Source organism: Aedes albopictus, chromosome 1, assembly GCF_035046485.1.
Source record: "Aedes albopictus strain Foshan chromosome 1, AalbF5, whole genome shotgun sequence".
NCBI classification, from domain to species: domain Eukaryota; kingdom Metazoa; phylum Arthropoda; class Insecta; order Diptera; family Culicidae; genus Aedes; species Aedes albopictus.
In genome coordinates, this window is record NC_085136.1 from 4,165,104 (window position 1) to 4,186,309 (window position 21,206).

At 42.1% G+C, this 21,206-nt stretch overlaps 2 protein-coding genes across 2 annotated transcripts; one reads left to right on the top strand and one right to left on the bottom strand.

Moving 5' to 3' along the window:
- Positions 1 to 21: 21 nt before the first annotated feature.
- Positions 22 to 14,480, top strand: LOC109431066 (protein VAC14 homolog). Its single transcript, XM_019707203.3, has 5 exons — positions 22 to 199; positions 276 to 1,853; positions 1,924 to 2,003; positions 14,049 to 14,214; positions 14,280 to 14,480. Exons 1-5 carry the CDS (start codon positions 102 to 104, stop codon positions 14,404 to 14,406), a joined length of 2,049 nt encoding a protein of 682 aa, XP_019562748.3. The 5' UTR covers positions 22 to 101; the 3' UTR covers positions 14,407 to 14,480.
- LOC109405380 (116 kDa U5 small nuclear ribonucleoprotein component) lies at positions 14,457 to 17,820 on the bottom strand. The gene is made up of 3 exons (XM_029853752.2): positions 17,656 to 17,820; positions 16,472 to 17,547; positions 14,457 to 16,404 (listed from the first exon to the last, which is right to left on the bottom strand). Exons 2-3 carry the CDS (start codon positions 17,533 to 17,535, stop codon positions 14,544 to 14,546), a joined length of 2,925 nt encoding a protein of 974 aa, XP_029709612.2. The 5' UTR covers positions 17,536 to 17,547; positions 17,656 to 17,820; the 3' UTR covers positions 14,457 to 14,543.
- Positions 17,821 to 21,206: the final 3,386 nt, after the last annotated feature.

Sequence of the window (21,206 nt, forward strand, 5' to 3'; positions counted from 1 at the left end):
AATATTTTTGCATGAAAGACTAGAGCGATAACGAAACTGCAGTGAGTGACTAATAATAATTATTTGCAGCTACAAAGGTAGGAATTTTCTCTTGAAAAGCAATGGAAAATGCTTACGCCCCGATCAGCGAGGCTTGCGTGAAGGCCCTCAGCGATAAGACCTACGAAAAACGGAAGATTGCCGCGACCGAGATAGAAAAGTAAGTACCTTGTTGTGATAATCGCCGGAATTTCCTCATCCTTGGATGCTCAACGATCTTACAATCTCCCCTGTAGGATGGTGGCGGATTTCAACGCCAAGAAGAGCTACGGACAAATCCGGCGGATAATCGAAGTGCTGAGTAAGGACTTTGTGACGTCGAACGATTCCAACAAGAAGAAGGGTGGTTTGATTGCACTGGCGGCAGCCAGCATAGCGCTGGGGAAAGACACCGAGCGGTTCATCGAGGAGATTGTCAATCCGATACTGAACTGCCTGATGGACACGGACACGAGGGTGCGATACTTTGCCAGTGAGTCGCTGTACAATGTGGTGAAGGTCTCACGGGGGTCAATCATTCCGCTGTTTCCGAGTCTGTTCACATCGCTGAGCCGGTTGGTGACGGATCCGGATCAGAATGTGAAAAACGGGAGTGAACTTCTGGATCGTCTGTTGAAGGACATTGTGATTGAGTCATCCGGGTCGTTCGATTTGGACTCGTTCATCCCGCTGGTTCGAGAGAGAATCATGGCCAAAAACTCGTTTGCAAGGCAGTTCATAATTTCCTGGATTTCGGTGCTGAATGCGGTTCCGGAAATCAACATGGTGGTCTACCTGCCGGAGGTTTTGCTCGGATTGTTCCAAATGCTCGAGGACAACATGCCGGAAATACAGCGGATGTGCGAATCCCTTCTGACTCAGTTCCTGAAGACGATCAAGGCCGACCCCACCGTGGTGGACATTCCGCAAATGATGAACGTGCTGATAGTGCAGGCACAGTCCAGCAACGCTCTGATCCAGTTCACGGCGATAAGTTGGATCAAGGAGTTTGTCCTGTTGGCCAAGGGGGACATTATTAGGTTTTCGTCGGGGATTTTCACAGCGATCTTGCCATGCTTGGCATTCGAGGGTGAATCCAAGAAACACATCAAAGATTGTGCCACGGCGGTTAACATCCACCTGCTGGAGCTGGTTTCCGGCGAGGAGAAGCATCAGAACCTTAAGAATCTCGATCTGGACTCGGTGATGGAAGTACTCCGGCAGTACTTGATCCACAGCTCCGTTCCGACGAAGATCGCTGTCCTGAAGTGGGTCCATCACCTGTTTACCGAAGTGCACGACGAGATGTCCAGCCACGCAAACAATCTGTTTCCGGTTCTGCTGAGGGACTGCCTGTCGGACAGTTCGGATGATGTGGTCCTCCAAGCGATTGTCGTCCTGGCGGAAATCGTCAACTCGGCCACGGCCAAGGGAAGCGACTTCGATCAAATGCAGTACAAGCACTTCCTAATGGAACTGCTGACGCTGTTCAGCGAGAACCGGATATTCCTGGACAACCGAGGAACCCTCATCATCCGACAGCTCTGTCGACTGCTGAACGCCGAGTACATCTATAGGACCTTCGCCGAAATCCTGCAGGAAGAGAAAACCAACCTAAAGTTCACCTCGACGATGGTCCGAACGTTGAACATGATTCTGCTGACCACGTCGGATCTGTTCGAGTTGCGAAATACCTTGCGGGATATTAGGAACGAAAAGTCCGCCTCGTTGTTCGAGTGCTTGTACAAATGTTGGTCGCATTGTGCCGTGTCGACGCTGTCGCTGTGTCTGCTAGCCCAGTGCTATCAGCACGTGTCGGAAATTGTCGTACTGTTGTAAGTTGGAATTGCTGCGCTTTCGGAACCTGGACTAAAGAAATCTAATTTGATGTTTAATCTCTTATAGCGCTGATATGGAAATCACGGTCGATTTCCTAGTTGAAATCGATAAACTAGTTCAACTGATTGAATCTCCTATTTTTGCATGTAAGTATTTATGGTATCAGAAGGCCTCCCCTTTTTCTATACTCTCTTCGCTTCATCATTTCTATATTACTCTCCGGGAATTTGGACAGAAATCATGGGAGAAATCCTGACAGGAATCTCTGAAGAAGATCAGAGAGAAATCCCTGGAAAAATCAATAGAGAGGTTATTTAAAACAATTTCTGAAGGGATCCCGGAGAAAATTCCCGGGAAGAATATCTGGAGGAATTCCGAAAAAAAACACTGAATGAATACCGGAAACAATCTGGGCAAAAATCCTTGGATGAATTCCTGGAAAAATCCCACAAGAGAACTCTAGAGGAATCATTGGTGGAAACCCTGAAAGAAACCCGGAAAAAAATTCCAGAGAAAAATTCGAGAGGAAAGACTAGAAATCATTGTAGGAATCCTAAAAAAAATCTAACAGACTCTCAGAATCAATCTCTGGAGGAACCCTAGAATAATTTGCTGGTAGAATCTCGGGAAGATCCTTGAAGAATCTTGAAATAAAACCGAAAACAATAATGGACGGAATCCCTGGAAAAATGCTTAAAATTCTTGAAAAAGGATAATCCAGGAGTTTTTTTTTTGGAAATCCGTTTGAGTTCCGTACCTTCTGATATTTTCCCTAAAGTTTTGTCTGTGATTCATCCTCGCTGGACTACTCTATGAGTTCCTTCTAGGATTTCTTTAGAGGTTCATTATGAAATTCCTCCAGAGGTTCCTTTTTGAATTCTTTTCTTTTTCTTCCCACGACTTTGAACAACTACTTCTATGTCAAGAAAGCGTTTCCGGGAAAAATGCTTGCAATTTCGCCATTTTTTTTTTCAAAATCAACGAAAAAAAATGTATTTGGAAATCAATAATTTATTTATTGTTTATCATATAGTTTCTGTATTGAAATAAGTAGTTGGGAGTTGGGTTTACCTAATGAGATTACAATCATAGAATTCTGTTTGTCTCGAGTTTGTCCTCCAAGATTTTCCCCTAGTATTTCTTCATGCGTTTCTAAAGAAATTTCTCCAGGAGAACCTTCTAGGATTCTTGAGGAGTTTTGATTTCGGATTCCTCCAAAGGGCTCTTTTTTATGAAATACCTCCAGGGGCTCCTTTTGAAATTCCGCCAGAAATTTCTTTTAAAAGGCATTCCGGAGTTCCATTCGAGTATCTATGGGAAGTTCCTTGAAGGAATCGCTACTATTCCCTTTATGTTTCACCACAAGTTTATTCTGCGATTCACTGTAAGATTCCTCCAAGAGTTACTTCTGGGTTGTTTCAATTCCTTAAAAAAATCCTTCTACAATTCCTCCAGAAGTTCTCACTGAGATTTCATCAAAAGTTTTTACTTCAGGATATGCCCTTCTCGATTGCTGTACGAGTTTTTAGATGAACCATTGAAAGAACTCCACGAAGAGTACTAGAACGAACTCCTGGAGGGATCGCAAAAATAGCTCTTGAAGGAATTCCAGAACGAACAGAAGTAGTTTTTAGAAGAATTTCAGAATGCATGTACTGTCGTGAATCGCATATCAGTCCCATCTTTGCTGGTTTTCCTATGCAAATGGGACAGATATGCGATTCACGGCAGTGTAGGAATCCAAGAAAACTCTCGGGAATCCCAGAAAAACTCTTGGAGAAGCACCAGCAAAAACTCCTTGAACATTACCAGAAAGAGCTCCCGGAGAAATCCTTAAACGTAGGGGAAGACCGACTACAAAAATTGTGCGTACACGAAAGAAACATCGGGTAACAAGAAAAGTTGTTCCGGCGGAGGCTAGATTTGACAATTTTGCTCATTGGCCGGTTGTGCTAAACCAACGAGTACGCTGCTTCCATTGCGATGAACGCAATCATTTTACAAGCTTTGGATGTTCGAAATGCGATGTTCCATTATGTGTCCTACAAGATCGAAACTGTTTTGTTCAGTTCCATAACGCAGATTGAGAACTAATTCGGCCATAATTCGATGTGATGCAAAAATTTGTTATTTTGTTTTCATTTACAGTGCTCTTTAACTATTATTATATTATTGTTTTATGATCTGATTCGGAAATGTTGGATTAAATAAATCTTTTTGAATAACACCATAATAACCTGTTGTGCCAGCACTCGCATACGAATAGAAAACCCGGGAAACTCAGTAAGAATGGGAATATTATGCGAGTGGGCAGTATTTCTCTTCGAACTACAAAAATGTAATAGAAAAAGATATAGAATAAAATGCTTACTATAGTATATAAAGTATAATCTCTTCGTTAAAATTTGCGAAAAAAATCAACCTAAAACCTTATATAACAATAATTAAATTGAAATGCATTGAGAAGATTAATATTTGTGCAATGTATACATATAGTTCACAAATTTGTTTTAGACAGTTTTTCCTATTAAAAAAAATAAAAAAATAAAAACAAGAAAAAAGTCGCTCATATGCCCAGTGGTGCTCTAGAGCACCACTTTATTTTCGATCAATTTGAATTGTATGCTATAATTTAGCATTAAATATGACTGTTTTGCTCCACCATTTTTGTTGCATAGTGAATTATCTATTTATTTTGGTCAAAAAAAAGTCGTGGGAAGGAAAGGGTTAAAAAAAACTGCTAGATGAGTCATAGAATGAACTTCTGGAGAAATCCCAAAAAATCCTGGAGTAGTGCTATAACAAACTTTTGGAGTAATCCCAGCAGTAGTTTCTAGAGGAACCCCAGAAATTACCGGAGGAATACCTAACACAATTCCTGGACGAATTCCAAACCGAGCTCCTGGAGAAATCGCAGAAAGAACTCTTGCAGGAATACCAATTTCAAATAGAAATACTGAAAGTCTGAATACTGAAACGGTCAGGGTGGCCACACAAAATCAAAATTCAAATTCCCGCATTTTTCCCGACTTTTTCCCGCATTGATTTTGAAATTTCCCGACTTTTCTTTATATATTTGTGGAGCATGTAAAACATCCAAAAATCCAAACTTTTAAGTGGATCTGTAAAACTTACTGAAATATGTACGTACAGTGTCATTGTAATACTGTGACAGTTTATAATATTTTGGAGACGTTAACATCAAAAGAAACTTTCAAGTAACAAATGATTGAAATTTGCTTGTTATTCTGGATATCTTTAAACGTAAACCTATACTTGAAAATATTTGTGTCGGAATTCCCAAAAGATTTTTGTGAACTATTTAAGAAATGCTTAATGAAGTTCCAACAAAAAAATCTAAAATCGCGTTAAGTACTGTTCCTTTGAATTCCACTAAGAATTTGCATCCTTTGACAGATACGTATTTCGACCTCAACTGTAAGGTCGTCTTCAGTGTCTTGTACTTGACTCGACTAAAAAAAATCGCATAAAAAATCTAGTCGGCTAACTAAAATATTCTTTGGTGAATTCTTTAAAAGAGTATTTTTACGCTATCCCCGAGCAGAGGAGAATTTCAAAATGATAACAACGAAATCACAAAATCTGTTATTATATCTTGGTTTGTTATAATTAACTTATTGAGGCATTATCTTTCCATAACATGTTTTGTTGGACACGCTTATTTTGTTATGATCGTGCTATTAATATATTTTCTTCAAATAACATTTCAACAACATGTTTTTTTGTAGAACAAGTTCAGTTATTTTTGAATTATTGGGACTTAACAAATATTTGATCATCAATAACACATCAATAACAAGTTTTGCAATCAAAACTACACCATTCGAGATTGACGTTGTTCACAGCATTTCGCAAGAACCTGATGAGAAAATCATGTTTTCTCGTCAGTTCCTCTTCCTCTTCTTTCTGACATTACATTCTAACTGTGTCAGTAGGGAGCATCCATTAAGTACGTCACACTAAAAAGGGGGATTTTCGTCCCCCCTCCCCACTTCGTACGGGGTTTTCCTATACTTAACACATTGCTTGTCACATTTTCACAAACCCCCCTTACCCCTTAGACCTTATAAGATCTTATAACTCATTTTGATTTAAAATTGTTATCAATAACTTGTTAATTTCATAATTTGTTATTGAAATATTTTACAAATTCACTATTATTAAGTTGTTATTGAAACAAACAAATTGTGTTATTCAACTGGTCTTCCAGGAACATTTTTTTGTAATGATTTTTGTTATTTTGCCGCTTATGACAGGCAAGTTTATAACGAGTCGGTTCCCACGGTAGGGCGATGGAAGTGCGAGTGAAAAATCCGGGTTCAGAATCGCGCTACAATAATCGTAGATCAGTCGGTTTCCACGGTAGGGCGATGGAAACGCGAGCACGAAATCCGGGACCAGTGGTCATCGTGATCAAATAAATCATAATCGTGATGAAGACCGCGACGTGTATTTCCATATAACTAGTGGATCATATCACCTAACAGAGGTGGCTCCTAGATCCACACCTTACCCTACCCTACTAACCACCATTCCTTCCCGTGACAACTGTGGGGATGCTGTGGATTCCACGGTTTCTAGTAGCAACGGTTGTCGAACTAACATTCCTTCCCTTTCCTGATGACCGTAAGGACGTGGCCAGCGCCGTTATTGACTTTAAATAGCTGAACTCTCGAATTGTGCACATTGAGAATGGTTAGCTAGTCCCAAGCTTTCACATTCATTGGCTCTCTGTGCAACTTCGATTGTTCTGGTCAATCACGGAGTAGCAACTACGATGTGTACGGTTATCTTTGCTTTGCTTTGCTTTGCTTTGCTTATGACAGGCAAGTTTATAACATGATATGTTATGTTTATAACACAAAAATAACTCTTTCCGTTTCTCTGTTATTTTGCCAAAATAACATATTTTATTATGCTGTAGATACTCTCTACTGCTCGGGATCCCAGTGTCAGTAATTCTGCTTCAGAGGCACGTTCTTCTTTATTTAGAAAATTTCTACCAAGTAGCAAGCTAAAAATTTTCTAAGAAAATAAAATGTTGGAGAAGTATTTTATGACATTTTTGATAAAATTCAAAATTTAACTACCAAAATTATTTTTGGGATACTTTTTTTCGTTTTTTTTTTAGATTGGGGTTTTTAGTCGTTCTAAACTTCATTTCTAAAAATTATGATTTGAAATATGTTTTGCCTAATTTTAAGGTGTAATTGTTGACTCGAGTATCCGGACCATAAAAACCTGTTATCGTATAATTCCTATCAAACAAGAAATCACTCGTAATTTAGAATCAAATGCTCATCTGCATTATTTGGATTTTGAAATTCCTGCGTGAAGCTTCTAAAACTGTCTAAGAATCTGGATTTGAAGTGAATCAAGTGCTAAATCTAGGTTTGAGTTTACATTCTAGAGGAATTACACATCATTTTGAAAATTCCCGATTATGAATAAAATTCCCGACTTATTCCCGCATATTTCCCGATGGATTTCAATTCCCGACTTTTTCCCGCATTTCCCGAATTTCCCGAGTCTGTGGCCACCCTGAACGGTGAAATACTGAATCAATACCAAGTCAAGCGGATACGTTCATAAGGAGAGTCCAGAGGAACTAGCTTGCTTCGATCCAAACCGGACTTTGTTTCTGCCATTGAACCAGTTGTTCAATTCTGCTCTCCTTGCTGAACCGGAATTTTTTGACCCGCTTCCTTTGGTTTTGTCTTCATTTCGCCAGTTCGAGGTGACTACTAGTGCCGATATCTGCGAGATATTCCACCAGATCTTGATTCGCCCTGATGACTGGTCGACATAGCTATTTCTACAGCTGGACGTTCCGTCCAAGCCGTTTGAGGTGTTCGTCGTGGACGTAGCGACGTTGGGCTCCGAAAAAAAAATCGGAATACCGAGGAGTTTGCTGGCGAATTTCCGCATGCAGCGGAGGCAATTACTAAGCATCATTATGTCGACTGTGTAGGGAAAGCAGTGGAATTTGAAGAACAGGTGAAGTTAGTTCACTCCATGGCCGGATTTGTTGGGTTTTCGAAACTGGCTGTCGAACTCGTTGTCACGTTATCACACGGATCGGGGGACAACAAACGGAATCTGCCGAGACAGTTTGGTTTGATAAGGCTGCAGAGTACGCGGAAGCGGATGTCTTCGTATTCCAAGGTGTGTTCATGGAAGGAATCCAGGCTCTTCTTCTGGGCGACGTCGTTCCAAAAGTCCAAAAGAGATGTTCTGCGAACGGTGATGAGCATCTTCGCCCCGTCGAGCTGATAGACGTCTTCGTAGTCCACGGAAAGGCGCTTGTGAATCCGTTACGACGAACGTTTCTCGGACGTATTTCTGAGCAATGGCAGCGATGGATCAAATTACTGCAGCAGCTAGATCATATCGAAATCCGACGTTGCTACTTCCCTGACCCTGGCTACTTCTCTGAAGACTACAGAACTACACGTGGACACATCCGTAGAAGCTTCCTCAGCAGTAACGTATTTCCGGATGTCGCATTCAGAATAACTGAACTACACGATCTCACGCAGGTCGGCGCTGGGTGCCGTCTCAAATGAATCCTAGGTGACTGAAAAGTTTGGCAAAGGTCTCGATATCATTTCCGTCAGTCGCTGATTCCAAGCTAGAAAATTCCTCTACGAGCACCCGGATTCATGGCCCCAGCAAACAATGAAAGATGGCGAGTCGTCTGAGAAGCTTTGTCCGATCCATCTTCGTCACGACGTAGCCCAGGAACAACTATGTATTGCAATTTGGGCGGTTCTCAAAATAGGAGATTTCGCACAGGTTCATGCGAAATCTTCGTTACAAAGTCAAGAAGCAGTCAACATACTACACTACATTGCTACATGGAGTGGCTAAGTCGATATGAACTACCAGAACTTCCCACTGGTGAACAACTGCAGCTGGACAGGATCAGGTCCATTTCTGGACGAGCAGGATGGTTGGAACGCATGTGCACAGCAGGTTTCGTTCGACTTCAAGTTATTCTGCCAAAGCGACACGGCGACACTACACTTCTGGTCGATTGCTACCATCGGCAGTACTAGCACTGCACAGTGGGAAAAATCGACCCAAAAAACGGATCTTTTAACGCTGCTGGTTTCGGTACGTGAAGTTGACCATTTCTGACGTAAAAAATTACGAGAAATCGATTGGTGCTAAATTCATTCACCGCACGGCACGGGAAGTGGTCCATTTTGCCCTATTTTCCCCTTTTTCATACAAAAAGAAAATCAAAATGTACTTTTAAACAGCTAACGCGACTGTAGATCATTGAAAATAGCTGCAGGTGTAATTAGAGGTTAATAGAAATCATAAACATACATGAAAGATCCTTTTAAATGCTTATTTTGCCCCATATGCCCCAACAACTGTCGGATATTCACAATTTTCCTAATTATGAATGGATTTTAAATGTAACTGACTTGAAGTTGATTTGTTTGGCATAAACAAAAAGCGCTAAAGCTTTTATCACCAGAATCATCTTCGGGGGTTGTCCAATTTGCCCCATTTTGCCCTATTTTCATGAAAAATGAGATTTAAAATGTGTTTATGAAAGACATATATTGCTATGGAACGTTGAAATTAGTTTTAGGTGCAATTGGAAACTAACAGTTATCATGCGCATATAAGAAATATATTTTCCCTATTTTACCCTACATTCCCCTAAAACTGCTGGATAATAACATATTTTGTATGGTTTTGTAATGTCGCTGGATGCAAAACATTAAGCCCTGGATCATTTTTGATGTATACAAATGCGGTTTATCGATTAATACTACAATCATTCTCGGAATGGTATAAATAGCTGTCCATTTCACCCCAATTCGCCCTGATTTTTGTCATGTAATGAACAAATCAATTTGCCCTGATTTTTTGTCAAGTAATGAATAAATACATTTCCCTTATTAGCATTGGTACTGAAAACAATACATAAGACATATATATGACTTTTTCTATAATTTCAGCTTTTGATGGGGAATTAAGGGCATAATAAGCGTTTTATAAAATATGTCACATATGCGCTAAACTAACTAAATAGGGCGTCCTTTCGTCTCCGATTGGTAACAAAAGTCCATCAATTCGGACATCAGCAAATGGGGGAAATCGATTCATTCATGAGGCGACAACAAATCAGGGCCAATTGGGGTAAAATGGACAGCTATTTGTACCCTCCCGTGGATGATTCTAAAACTTATCGATAGACCGTATTTGTACATATAAAAATGATCTAGGACTTCATGTATTGCAACCAGTGACATTACAAAACAATAGAAAAATGTTATCATCCAGAAATTATAGGGGCATGTAAGGCAAAATAGGAAAAATATCTTTCATTTATGCGCATGATAGCTGTTAGCTTCCAATTGCAACTAAAACTAATTTCAACGTTCCATTACAGTATCTGTTTCTTATAAATACATTCCAAATCTCATTTTTCTATGATAATAGGGCACAATGGGGCAAATTGGACAACTCCCGAAGATGATTCGGGTGATAACAGATCTAGCGCTTTTTGTTAATGCAACAAAAATGAAATTCAAATCAGTAACATTAAAAATCTATTCATAATCATGTAAAATTCAGAATTTCCAGCAGGTGTTGGGGCATATGGGGCAAAATAAGCATTTAAAAGGATTTTTCATGTATGTTTATGATTTCTATTAACCTCTAATTACACCTGCAGCTATTTTCAATGATCTACAGTCGCGTTAGCTGTTTAAAAGTACATTTTGATTCTCTTTTTGTATGAAAAAAGGGGAAAATAGGGCAAAATGGACCACTTCCCGTGCCGTGCGGTGAATGAATTTAGCACCAATCGATTTCTCGTAATTTTTTACGTCAGAAATGGTCAACTTCACGTACCGAAACCAGCGGCGTTAAAAGGTCCGTTTTTTGGGTCGATTTTTCCCACTGTGCACTGTTATGCGGAAACAGCGGTGAATGAGATATGTCCAAGGTTCCACGTGTTGGATATGAGAGTTGCGCCTTCAAGCAGGTCGGAAAGCAATGCCAGTGGTGCAAAGTTTACAAGCCAGTTCCATCACGAATTCCGAGAATGGCCTCACTGCCACAAGCAAGGACGGTATCGCACGTTTCACTTACGTCGGCGTGGACTACTTCGAGCTTCACCATACGCGCAGTCCAACTAGAAGTGGTGCACATCCTGCAAGATGGCGGTAAGGCGTTTTGTTGCACGGAGGGGACCCCGAGAGAAATTTTTAGCGATAGAGCAACGAACTTCGTGGGCACTAACCGTGACCTGAAGATCGCGCTCCAGCAGATCAACAACAACCTCGCTAGAACCTTCATCAATACCGATGGATACAAAGTGGCGCTTCATTCCATCTACCAAGCCGCATATGGGGAGGGGGATCGTGAAATGCGCGCTGGCATCACTGTACCGTGACTGTACCTAATTCCGTTCACTTAAGGCGATGAACTAAGTCTAATAGCTGTAGAAAATACATGTTCTGCATTTAGTGGCTGTAATTGTGCAACGCTGTTTCATTATGACTCTATACTGCTAGAAAAATATAATCAAGGTTGCAAGCACTCAACTTATTTGGAAAATTGCCGCTATTTGAAACAAGTTGCTGTTCCTTATTCCAATCAGTATGATCCTAATTCCGTTCACTAGTGTTCCTTATTCCGATCACTCCAAGTAATTATCAAGTTGACAAAATAATCATATTGGCATAGGTTTTTATGGTTATATTTATATTTTATATGTCGAAATACATTTATTTACTTGTCAAAACATGTTAGTTCTATAATAATTTGAAGTAATAACATTGGATTATTTTAATGTTGTTGCGTTTTTTGAGAGCTTTCTGAGAAAACTGCAAAATTCCACCAGAGTGTCGAATGTCGCGTCAAAGTCGGGTCAAATTTTATCGAATGTTGGGCCCACATTGCATAACTGTTGGGTCTATGTTGGGTTTGGAGACCAAAATAAAAACAGGTCAATGATAGGTTTATGTCGGGTTTGACGTCATCTATAAATCTTTAAACCGACGACACCACAATTTATGCTTGCTAGCTGGGGCAACCAATAAAATTTAATGATATGAACCAAACATCAATCGTCAGGGAGCCTTGACTGATGCTGGAGTTGGTTGTTTCGATTGTACTGCAGATTTTTCATAGTTTCCTTTGCATTTATATGGTGATTGGAATTAGGAGCAAGTACAACCTGTAGTATCCTAATTCCGGTCATGTGTTTTTTCATTTCTAGCATCAGAAGTCTTCTTCGACAAGATGATTTGATGTTAAATTTATAAAAATATGTCCTTTATTGTTCTGCTATGGTGCTTTTTTGATTGATTTTGTTAGTATTTCAATGAAAACTCATTAAATGTATAAATTGATGCAATTCACAGGTCCACAAAAGAAAAAAAGTAATATGGCGGCCGATTGGATAAATAATGGCATTTGATGTATTTTCAAAATAATACACAAGAAACCCTTTAACTTTTTGATTATATTCTGGCGTGGACATAATTATTGAAAATTACAAAAATCAATTTGCAAAAGATTTGCGACAATTTCGGCTAATACTCGATGTTTTGATTCGTGTGAACGGAATTAGGAGCTGATTGGAATTAGGTGCGGTCACGGTATACCAGGGCCATAAGGACCGGATGATGAGATACTTCGTACGCCTCTGGTGTAAGCGGAATCCACCGTAAGCTCGAGACCACTGGCGTATCTATCGACTCTGAGGAGCAGGGAGCCCTGTGCAAACACGGGGACGGACTTGTGCAACCAGCTTTGACAGATTCTAGGCAAGGTGATTCAATGAATATATTCCAACGATCACCAAGTGTTGCAAGGATTACAAACTCGTTCAAATTGGAGATCTGGTGATTGATGTGGAGGATCAAGTCCGGAATCGCTGGCTCAGGGGTCGGGTCATACGCATGTTTCCAGGAAGGGATGGATGAGTACGGAGTGCAATTCTTTTTTAGATTCATTCAAAAGTTTCTTTTAGAAATCTATTTGGGATTCATCCAGTAGATCCTTCTGACATTCTCCCGAAAGTTTCGTCTGTGTTTTTTTTCTGATATTCATGCAGGAGTTCTTTAGAGTTTTTTTCTATAATTTCTTCGGGGGTTGGTTATAAGATTCCTCCAGGGGTTTCTTCTAGGAATTTCTTCTTAAATTCATTATGCAGTACCTTTTGGGAGTCTCTCAAAGAGTTCTCCCGGTGTTACTTCTGGAATTCTTCCAGAAATCCCCACGCGATTTTTCCAGAAGATCCATCTGGAGTAACTCCATGAATTCCGTTTTGGGATTTCTTCAAAAATGTCTCACGAAATTCCTCATAGATCTTCCCCTAAGATGTCATGATATTTCTCCAGGAGTTGCGTATGAGCTTCCTTCAAGCCTTCCTTCAAGAGTTGCTACTAGCATTTCCTAAAAAAAAATCTCTAGGGATTGTTTCGGAGCCTCCAGGAGTTGTTTCTTGTATTTCTCCAGAAGTTTATGCTGGGATTCCTTTTGAGATTTTTCCAAGAGTTTTTTCTACTGGGTTCTTGTATTCCCTCAAGAATTCTTTCTGGAATTCTCCAAGAAGTTCTCGCTGCGATACCGTCAAATTTCTTGTGGTGTTCCTCCAGGAGTTTCCTCTGAGATTTTTTTAAAATTTCCCTTAGTAATTTATCTGGCAGTTCATTTGGAATTCCCTCTTATGTTTATTGGAATTTCTCCAAGGGTTGTCTCTGAAATTCCTTATGGAGTTTACTCTGGGATTTATCTAGGGGTTCCTCCTGAAAATTCTCAAGAAGTGTCTTCTGGAAATCCTCCTGAGACTCCTGCAGAAGTTTTTTCCTTCTGAGACACTTCCAGGCGTTTCTTCTGCAATTTCTCCAAAATTTTCTCATGAAATTTCTTCAGGAGATCCATCTGGGGTTCCAGGATTTACGTTTTGGGATCCCTCCAGGAGTTTCTTCTGAGTTTCCTCCTGGATTTTCTGCTTAGATTCCTCATGAGATTCCTTCAAGAGTTCCTTACTCTAAAGTATTTTCTGGGCTATTTCTGAAATCCCCTCAGTAGTTTGTTATAGGATTCTAGAAACTGCTGAAGAAATGCAGCATATTTTGTCATTGCTTTTGCTTCACAATCATTACCATTTCTAATTAGATCATAATTTACAGCCCTCCGACTGGTTCTGGTGTCGCACACCAACGATAATGCCGATGCGCAGCACTTATCGCGGGCCTTATACGGCATTCTAATGCTGATCCCCCAAACGGAGGCCTTCAACCTGCTCCGGAATCGACTACAGTGCGTGCCAAACTACTGGGGACAACCAGCTATGATGTAAAAACCAGTTCAAATTCAATGTTAAGGTTCATAAAGTTAACGTTTCGATCCTTTCTTTGCAGAAACTCGAAGTCTTCCAACGAGAGCCAGAGTAAAATTAACTTTAAGCAACTGTTCGAGCACTTTCAGCGAGTGCAAGCGATGCACCACCGGCAGCGACTCGAGCAGCGAAAGAAGAATCAATTCTAGGTAGTAAACATCCGCGAAGGGCTTTCGGAACAAATTACAACCACATTCCGTCGTTGATAGTGGGTCACATTAAACGCTAGAACATTGTATTACTGTAAAAGGTCCGAAATACTCACCCCGGTCTCTCTCTCGTTCTCTTAGATGGGATAGTTGAGTAGCACGTCCTGTCGGGCCAGTTCCAGCAACATGGGATCGTCGAAGAACTTGTTGATGGACACGTCCTCGGAGAGACCCTTCCTCCGGCGGGTTTTGATCATGAACTCCCGAGCCAGATGGGTGGCCGGTTGCGGTTCCAGCGGCCGGATGACGATGCTCTTGTCCAGCGGATCGCCCGGAACGATCTGCCAGTGGTGGAACACCGATAGGCAGAAGGCCTGACCTTGGGTGTGCGTCCGGAGGTCGGTTTCGAAGCCGAAGGAGTCGATGGCCGGGATGAACGCTTTGATGGTGTAGAGGGGGGATCCGGGAACGGGCGCGTCCTGAGTGACATGACCTCGCCGTCTGGCGAGGACGGAATACACTGAGGAGACGCAATCGGCGGGGGCTTGTACTTCGACGAAGAGGTATGGTTCGCAGAGGCGAGGGGTGGCGAGAAGGAAAGCCGAGTAGGCAACTCGACGGGCTGTTGGGATGATTTGACCACCTCCTCGGTGCAGAGGTTCCTGAGCGATGACGGCGTCGAGAATTTTGAATTTGACGTTCCGGATTGGTTCTTCGCAGAGGGGACCTTCTCGGGTGCCCCACTGGAAGCCTTGAATGATGGAATCCTTCACCGATCCGAGCAGGGTTTTGTCCACTTCGAATGGAAGTGTGTCATCCACGAGGATGTTGGGACCGGTGTTGTCCGGCCCGAAGGCCCAAATCGACCGAGCAGCCAGCAAATCCCAGTCGTAATTGATCTGGAAGAACTCTCCGAGCTTTTTCTTGTTCCAACCGATGGAAACCGTTTCGTTCTCAATGTCCTCGCCCAGACCCTTTTCCAGGGGTTCAGCTATCATGGTGATTTTGTTCTTTTTGTTGGGAGTTTCGGCGAAACATTTCAGCGAACTGGTCTCGACCACACTCTCGCAGAAGGCCACCACCGGATCTGCGACCTTGATATCGATCTCGGAGTACATCTTGCGCAAATCGTGCATCACGCAGTCCAGGTAGAGTTCGCCTGTTCCCAGGATGACATGCTCGCCCGATTCCTCGACTTTAGTAGACAGCAGAGGGTACGATTTGTTCACCTTTCGCAATCCGTCCAACATCTTTGGCAGTTCCGAAGGATTGACCGGTTCGACTGCGATTTTGATGATGCTTTGGGTGTTGAACTTCAGCGGTCTGAAGATGAACACGTCCTCGTTCATGTTGGCGTCCGTGATGGTCGAGGTCTTCACAATGCACTGATCGATTCCTTCAATTAGAACCCAGTTCCCTGCCGGGACTCGATTCAATTCCACCTTGTACCTCGCTTCGTAGATCCAGAGGCGACCCACCTGCAAGGTTCGCGAGTCTTCCTCGTCCATCAGCGAGTAGTTCTCCCCCAGAACTCGGACTTCCTGTCCGGCGTGCAATGTGCCGCTCATGACCCGTCCCAGCACCTGGAAGAAGGTGCAATCCTCCGTCGGGTACATCTTCGAGGTGTGCACCATCAGCTGCGCGCTCTGATCGCAGTTCATCATGTCCTGATAGATGCCGCTCTCCTTGACCCCCGTGTAGATGTGGTCGATCTTGTTCTGGGCATTGTCCAGCGGCGACTGGATGTGTTCCACGCACATGTCTACGAAGCCGCAAAAGTCACCGATGAATCGATTGCAGATCAATCGCAGCAGTGGCCGAATGTTGCACTTCATCTCCTCCTTGGTGACGCGGATGTTCAGCTCGGCCAGGGTGTCTGCCAAGGTGGTGTCCACGTCTCCGACGACCTGAGCGAACAGCTTGTACAACGGTTCCAGAATAAACTCCACGAAACTACGGTGGGCCGAACTGTGCGGGGGCTTCTTGGTGAATTTGCGCCTGAAATTAAAGGGATCGTGAAATATCGAAACACACTTAGAAGTTGCAAAGGACAATCGCCACTTACGACTTATTGTGGAAGTACATGTCGCCCCACAGCCTACGGGAAAACTCGACCGGATTTACACCGTCGTACGTGTCGGCGTACAGCCGAGCGAACGATTTCAGCGTGAAGCAAATACCGTACAGCGAGCTGGCGAAGCAAACGTTACCCAAGATGGGTGAAACCTGCTTCACGTTGGCATCCCCGTACAGCGTCAGCAGGCCGTTGATCTCCTCGACGATGTGCTTCAGCTTGAAATAGGCATCCTGCGGCGGGAGCTTCAGTTCCAGCATCAGCCGATCGATCTTGTTGATGCAAACCGTGATGGCCAGCTTCTCCTGGATGGCGTGCTTCAGCAGGCGTTCCGTGTTGAGGGACACACCCTCGGCGGCGTCCACAAAGAGAACCACGCCGTCACAGAGTCGCATAGCCGCGGTCACCTCGTCGGAGAAGTTCACGTGCCCAGGAGTGTCGAACACGTTGATCAGAAAGCTTTTGCTCTTGACATCCGGAAGAACCAGCGTGATGGGTGTGGCCTTGATACTCACACCGCGCTCCTGCTCCGTGAACAAAGTGTCCGTGTAGCGCAGATTCCGTTCGTCCATGTCCTGGAACTGGGGATGCGTCTGACGCACCAAGCAATCAACGAAGGTCGTCTTTCCGTGATGCAAATGACCTATCAAAGCCACGTTCCGAATAAGCGTCGGCGTATCCATCAAATCAGCCAAGAATTCCATGTTGTACGTCGTGTCCGGCAGTTCCTGTTCCTTGATCTGAAACTTGACCTTCTTGACCGGTTCGATCAGCGGCTTATCCAACGGCTGAGCGTCCTCTTCCTGCACAATGGTTTCCACTTCTTCGCCGTAAACCTCCAGCGCCGATGGGTAGTATCGTTTGTCCTCGTGGAGCACAACCGCCCGAGAAGTGGCCGGATCCTCACTCTGTTCGGCTTCCTCCTCCATGCCCTCGTCCAGATCCAGATCGTCCTGCTGGTCCGGTTGGCCGTACAAACTTTGATCGTCATCCTCGTCGCTCTCCAAATCCGGCCCGATGTAGTTGCCGAATTCGTCGTACAAATCCGAATCCATTTTCCGGCGGTGCTGTTCGAAGGAGCGCGGCACAGGCGAGAGACAGAATCGAATGTTTATAAACGTTTGTCAATGCCGGCGAAGAGGTAAACAAGTTTTTTTAGTGAAATAAATACTTACCTATGGATTTTTCGATTTACTAGTTAGTAGTAGAACAATAGTACTCCACTTGATTGATTATTTCAACGAATTTCACTGCAAAACCAGAGAAATTACGACAAAATTGTAATTTTTTTGGAAATCACGCACGAACTCCTTTTTGTTTCTCGTCCCATTTGACAGATGCTTACAGCGGCTGATCGAATGTCGACTTTTACATGCATCAATATTTGAAAAGGGCCTAAACCAGTGTTTCCCAAACTTTTTATATTGTCGGGCCGCCACCAAACCGGACTTCGCACAATCAAGTCGCGACGCGACCCAACTCGCGACGTTTTTTAATCATGTCAAAAGTAGTGCGCATCCTTCCCGTTGTTGTCAGCCACACAGCGCACTAGATGCGAAACAGTTGCGACACTTGTGGACCAAGAAAATTGCAATTTTTGATTGAATGTCGGTCTTGATTCCAACCGCATAGACAATATGTATCGTCCCCTTGCAGCCGAAGAAACATTGTCGTCGCGGTTGAAACCCGAAGTTTCCCCACACCCGACATTAATCGAATTTTCTCAAAATCTATTCGTGAGACCTAACGTCGGACGTAGTGCGCTGGACAGCGACCTGGCCCTCTATCCAGCGCACTGTACCCGACGTACGTCCGAGTCCGACACACGGTTTAGGAGAAACATCGATTTTACAATAAGCCATTTTACCAGACGTTTCAGAACAGCTGATCGCAGCAGCGGCGTCAACTGACAGAATTCCACGCACGTTTGTTTTGCTGGAATATCGTGTAATTTTTGAAACGGTACTTGTTCGATAAATTGAAGATATGAGAAATTTGAGCCAAAATAGGCTCAAAAGATGTCGTAAAAGCAATACAAAACTCAATAATTAATCAGGTATTTTTTTCGTTGCGATTCACTCGTTAACTTGCGAAAAAAAAATTAAATAAAAAATTCTAGTTATGGTTTTAGCCAGTTTCAAAAACTACGCTTGACTTGCGCACAGTCATTAACCATCATCAACCGGATGATGATTGAAAACGTAAACATCAGAGCGCGTAGGGTAAATCGGGGTAATTTGGCCACCTTAAGTAAAAGTCGATTGAAGATGCGGAAAACAACGTTTAATCTCTCGTACATAGTATGGTCAGAATGTTTGTGATAATACTATACTAGTTGCATAAAAATATCATAGTCTAATCGTGTTTAAATGCAAAAAATTATTTTTGAAAAAAGTGTTGTTTTTGGGTCGATTTTGAACCGTCGGGGTAATATGACAATACCCTATTTTCAATAAAGAATTTATATCGCCTAATGCAATACAAACTTAATATGCTTCACTTGATGTTGAATCATATAGGTAGTATCAACTTAAAGTGTACAGAAAACAAACTAATTTGAAAGTTATTTAAGGTATTTAAACAAGAGAAGTCTTATGAAATGTTTTTGTTCAGCCCTCGTCGGGGTAATTTGGCCAACAATTTTAAATTTTATTTTTCTAATTTACTATGAGACTAAATTACTTCGTTCTAATGTTTCAATCGCTTCAATATCAGGCCAGTATTGGAGCTCCTAGGTGGATTTTCAGAACATACTAGATTTTAGGTGATTTTACAGTGGTGCTCAAAGTGCCCCATTGGCCAAATTACCCCGACTACTCCTACTTCTGTCGTTAGCCTCATAAAATAGACTATATTGTTCGTGCAGTTGAAAATCGGATTTCAGGCCAAACATGTCTAAAGGTCCAATCTGCAGAAGAGAGGCTCTCTTTGGTTTCTCTCTCTTTCGTTAATATCTCAGCTGTTTATTTGTATTTTGATTGCCTCCTTGCATTGAACGATGGTCAAAACAATCGTCTTTTGATTTGTACTGCAAAAATAATTGAAAAGTGTACCATTACATTGCAATAATTGAAAGAGAAAGTGAACAAAGAGAGTCTCTCAAATGCAGATAGGACCTATTGAAATGTTTGGCCTGATTTTTTTACACGCGAAAATCGATGTTTCTCCTAAACCGTGTGTCGGGCGTACGTCGGATACAGTGCGCTGGATAGAGGGCCAGGTCCGCTGTCCAGCGCACTACGTCCGACGTTAGGTCTCACGAATAGATTTTGAGCAAATTCGATTGTCCGGTGTAGGGAAACTTCGGGTCTCGCTTCCAATGATGCGCTTCCTCCTGGCTTTAGTTACCGGGATTCCTGTCTAGTAGACCTCTCTAGTAGTTCGGGAAGCGAGGAGACCGAGATGCGGTATCCAAGATACGATGAGGCCTGGTGCCAATATTCGTTGAGACACCAAGATGCGGTGAGGGGACCAACACTCGATGAGGATTGATAACCGTGTGGGGCCTGCGCTGGAACCAAGAGCGCAGAGCCGTAGCGTGGTCCCATGGCGCCCTTGCCAAGCATCCAGATTGGCGCCCCACGACAATAGGCTCCTAAAGTCCTATCGGGATTCTTGTTTTAAACCACAATATATGGTTCAAGAGTACATATTTACTTAATTTTTGTATGTTTTTATTAACCGTTGTTGAAAATATATATTTTTTAATTTTTTAGCCTTTTGTCTCGTCCCTAGCTTATAACACATACTTTGAGTGTTTTTTTTTCACCGTGTATGTCAGATAGGAACATTTTTGAAATCCCAGTGCGAAAAATGTCGAGCTCAGTCACACAAGGTTGACCTCAAATGTCAAAGTAGAACTATTTACCATTTTACTTATTTCGAATTTTCTCATTATTCCTTTGTTTTTCAAGTTCGAGTAAAGTACAATTCCGATTAGAATACCATGCTTGATCGTATTATTCAATATAAGCGAAATTTCGTCTTTAATTTTAGGACCCTATTGAACATTGTTAATTTACAAAAAAAAACGTGGTCATTTATTTTCTTTTTTCAAAGTTTCTTTAGCTGGATTTTTGTGTTTGATTTATTCTCTTAGAGTATTTTTCACTTAATGGAAACTCAGACAATCGTTAAAAAAATGAAAAGCAAATATTATACGAATCATGGATGTAAAGAATTACCAGGAGGAAATCCTGAAGAAATTTCCATATGAGTTTTTGCTGAAATCTCTGGAAAAAAATCTTGCTGTAATCACTAAAGGAATTCCTGCAGGAATATCCGGAGAAATACCTGCTGAAAACCCAGCAGACATTTCAGCACGAATTTTCGATGATATTCATGGATAAATTCTTGCAGGAATTCCTGGAGCAGTTCCTGAAGATATGCCTGAAGGACTGCCTGTAAAAAATGTGGAGAACCATTGGAAGAGTTTCTGAATTCTCGAAGGAATCCCTGATAAAGTTTCCCTAAAAGGTTTCATGAAGAAATTCCTGGAGGAATCCATGGAAGGATTGCAAAAGAAACCTTTGGAGAAGTTTTAAATAAAATAAATAGCAGATTTTCTCACGGAATACTTGGGAAAATTTCTGCAAGAATTCCAAATTTATGATATTTGAAAAAAAATCTAAGGGGATGAAAAGTTTTCTAGAGAAATTCTAGCAGAAATTTATGGAGCAATCTCTAATGAACAATGAACAATTTTGGAAGGAACAAATGGCAGATT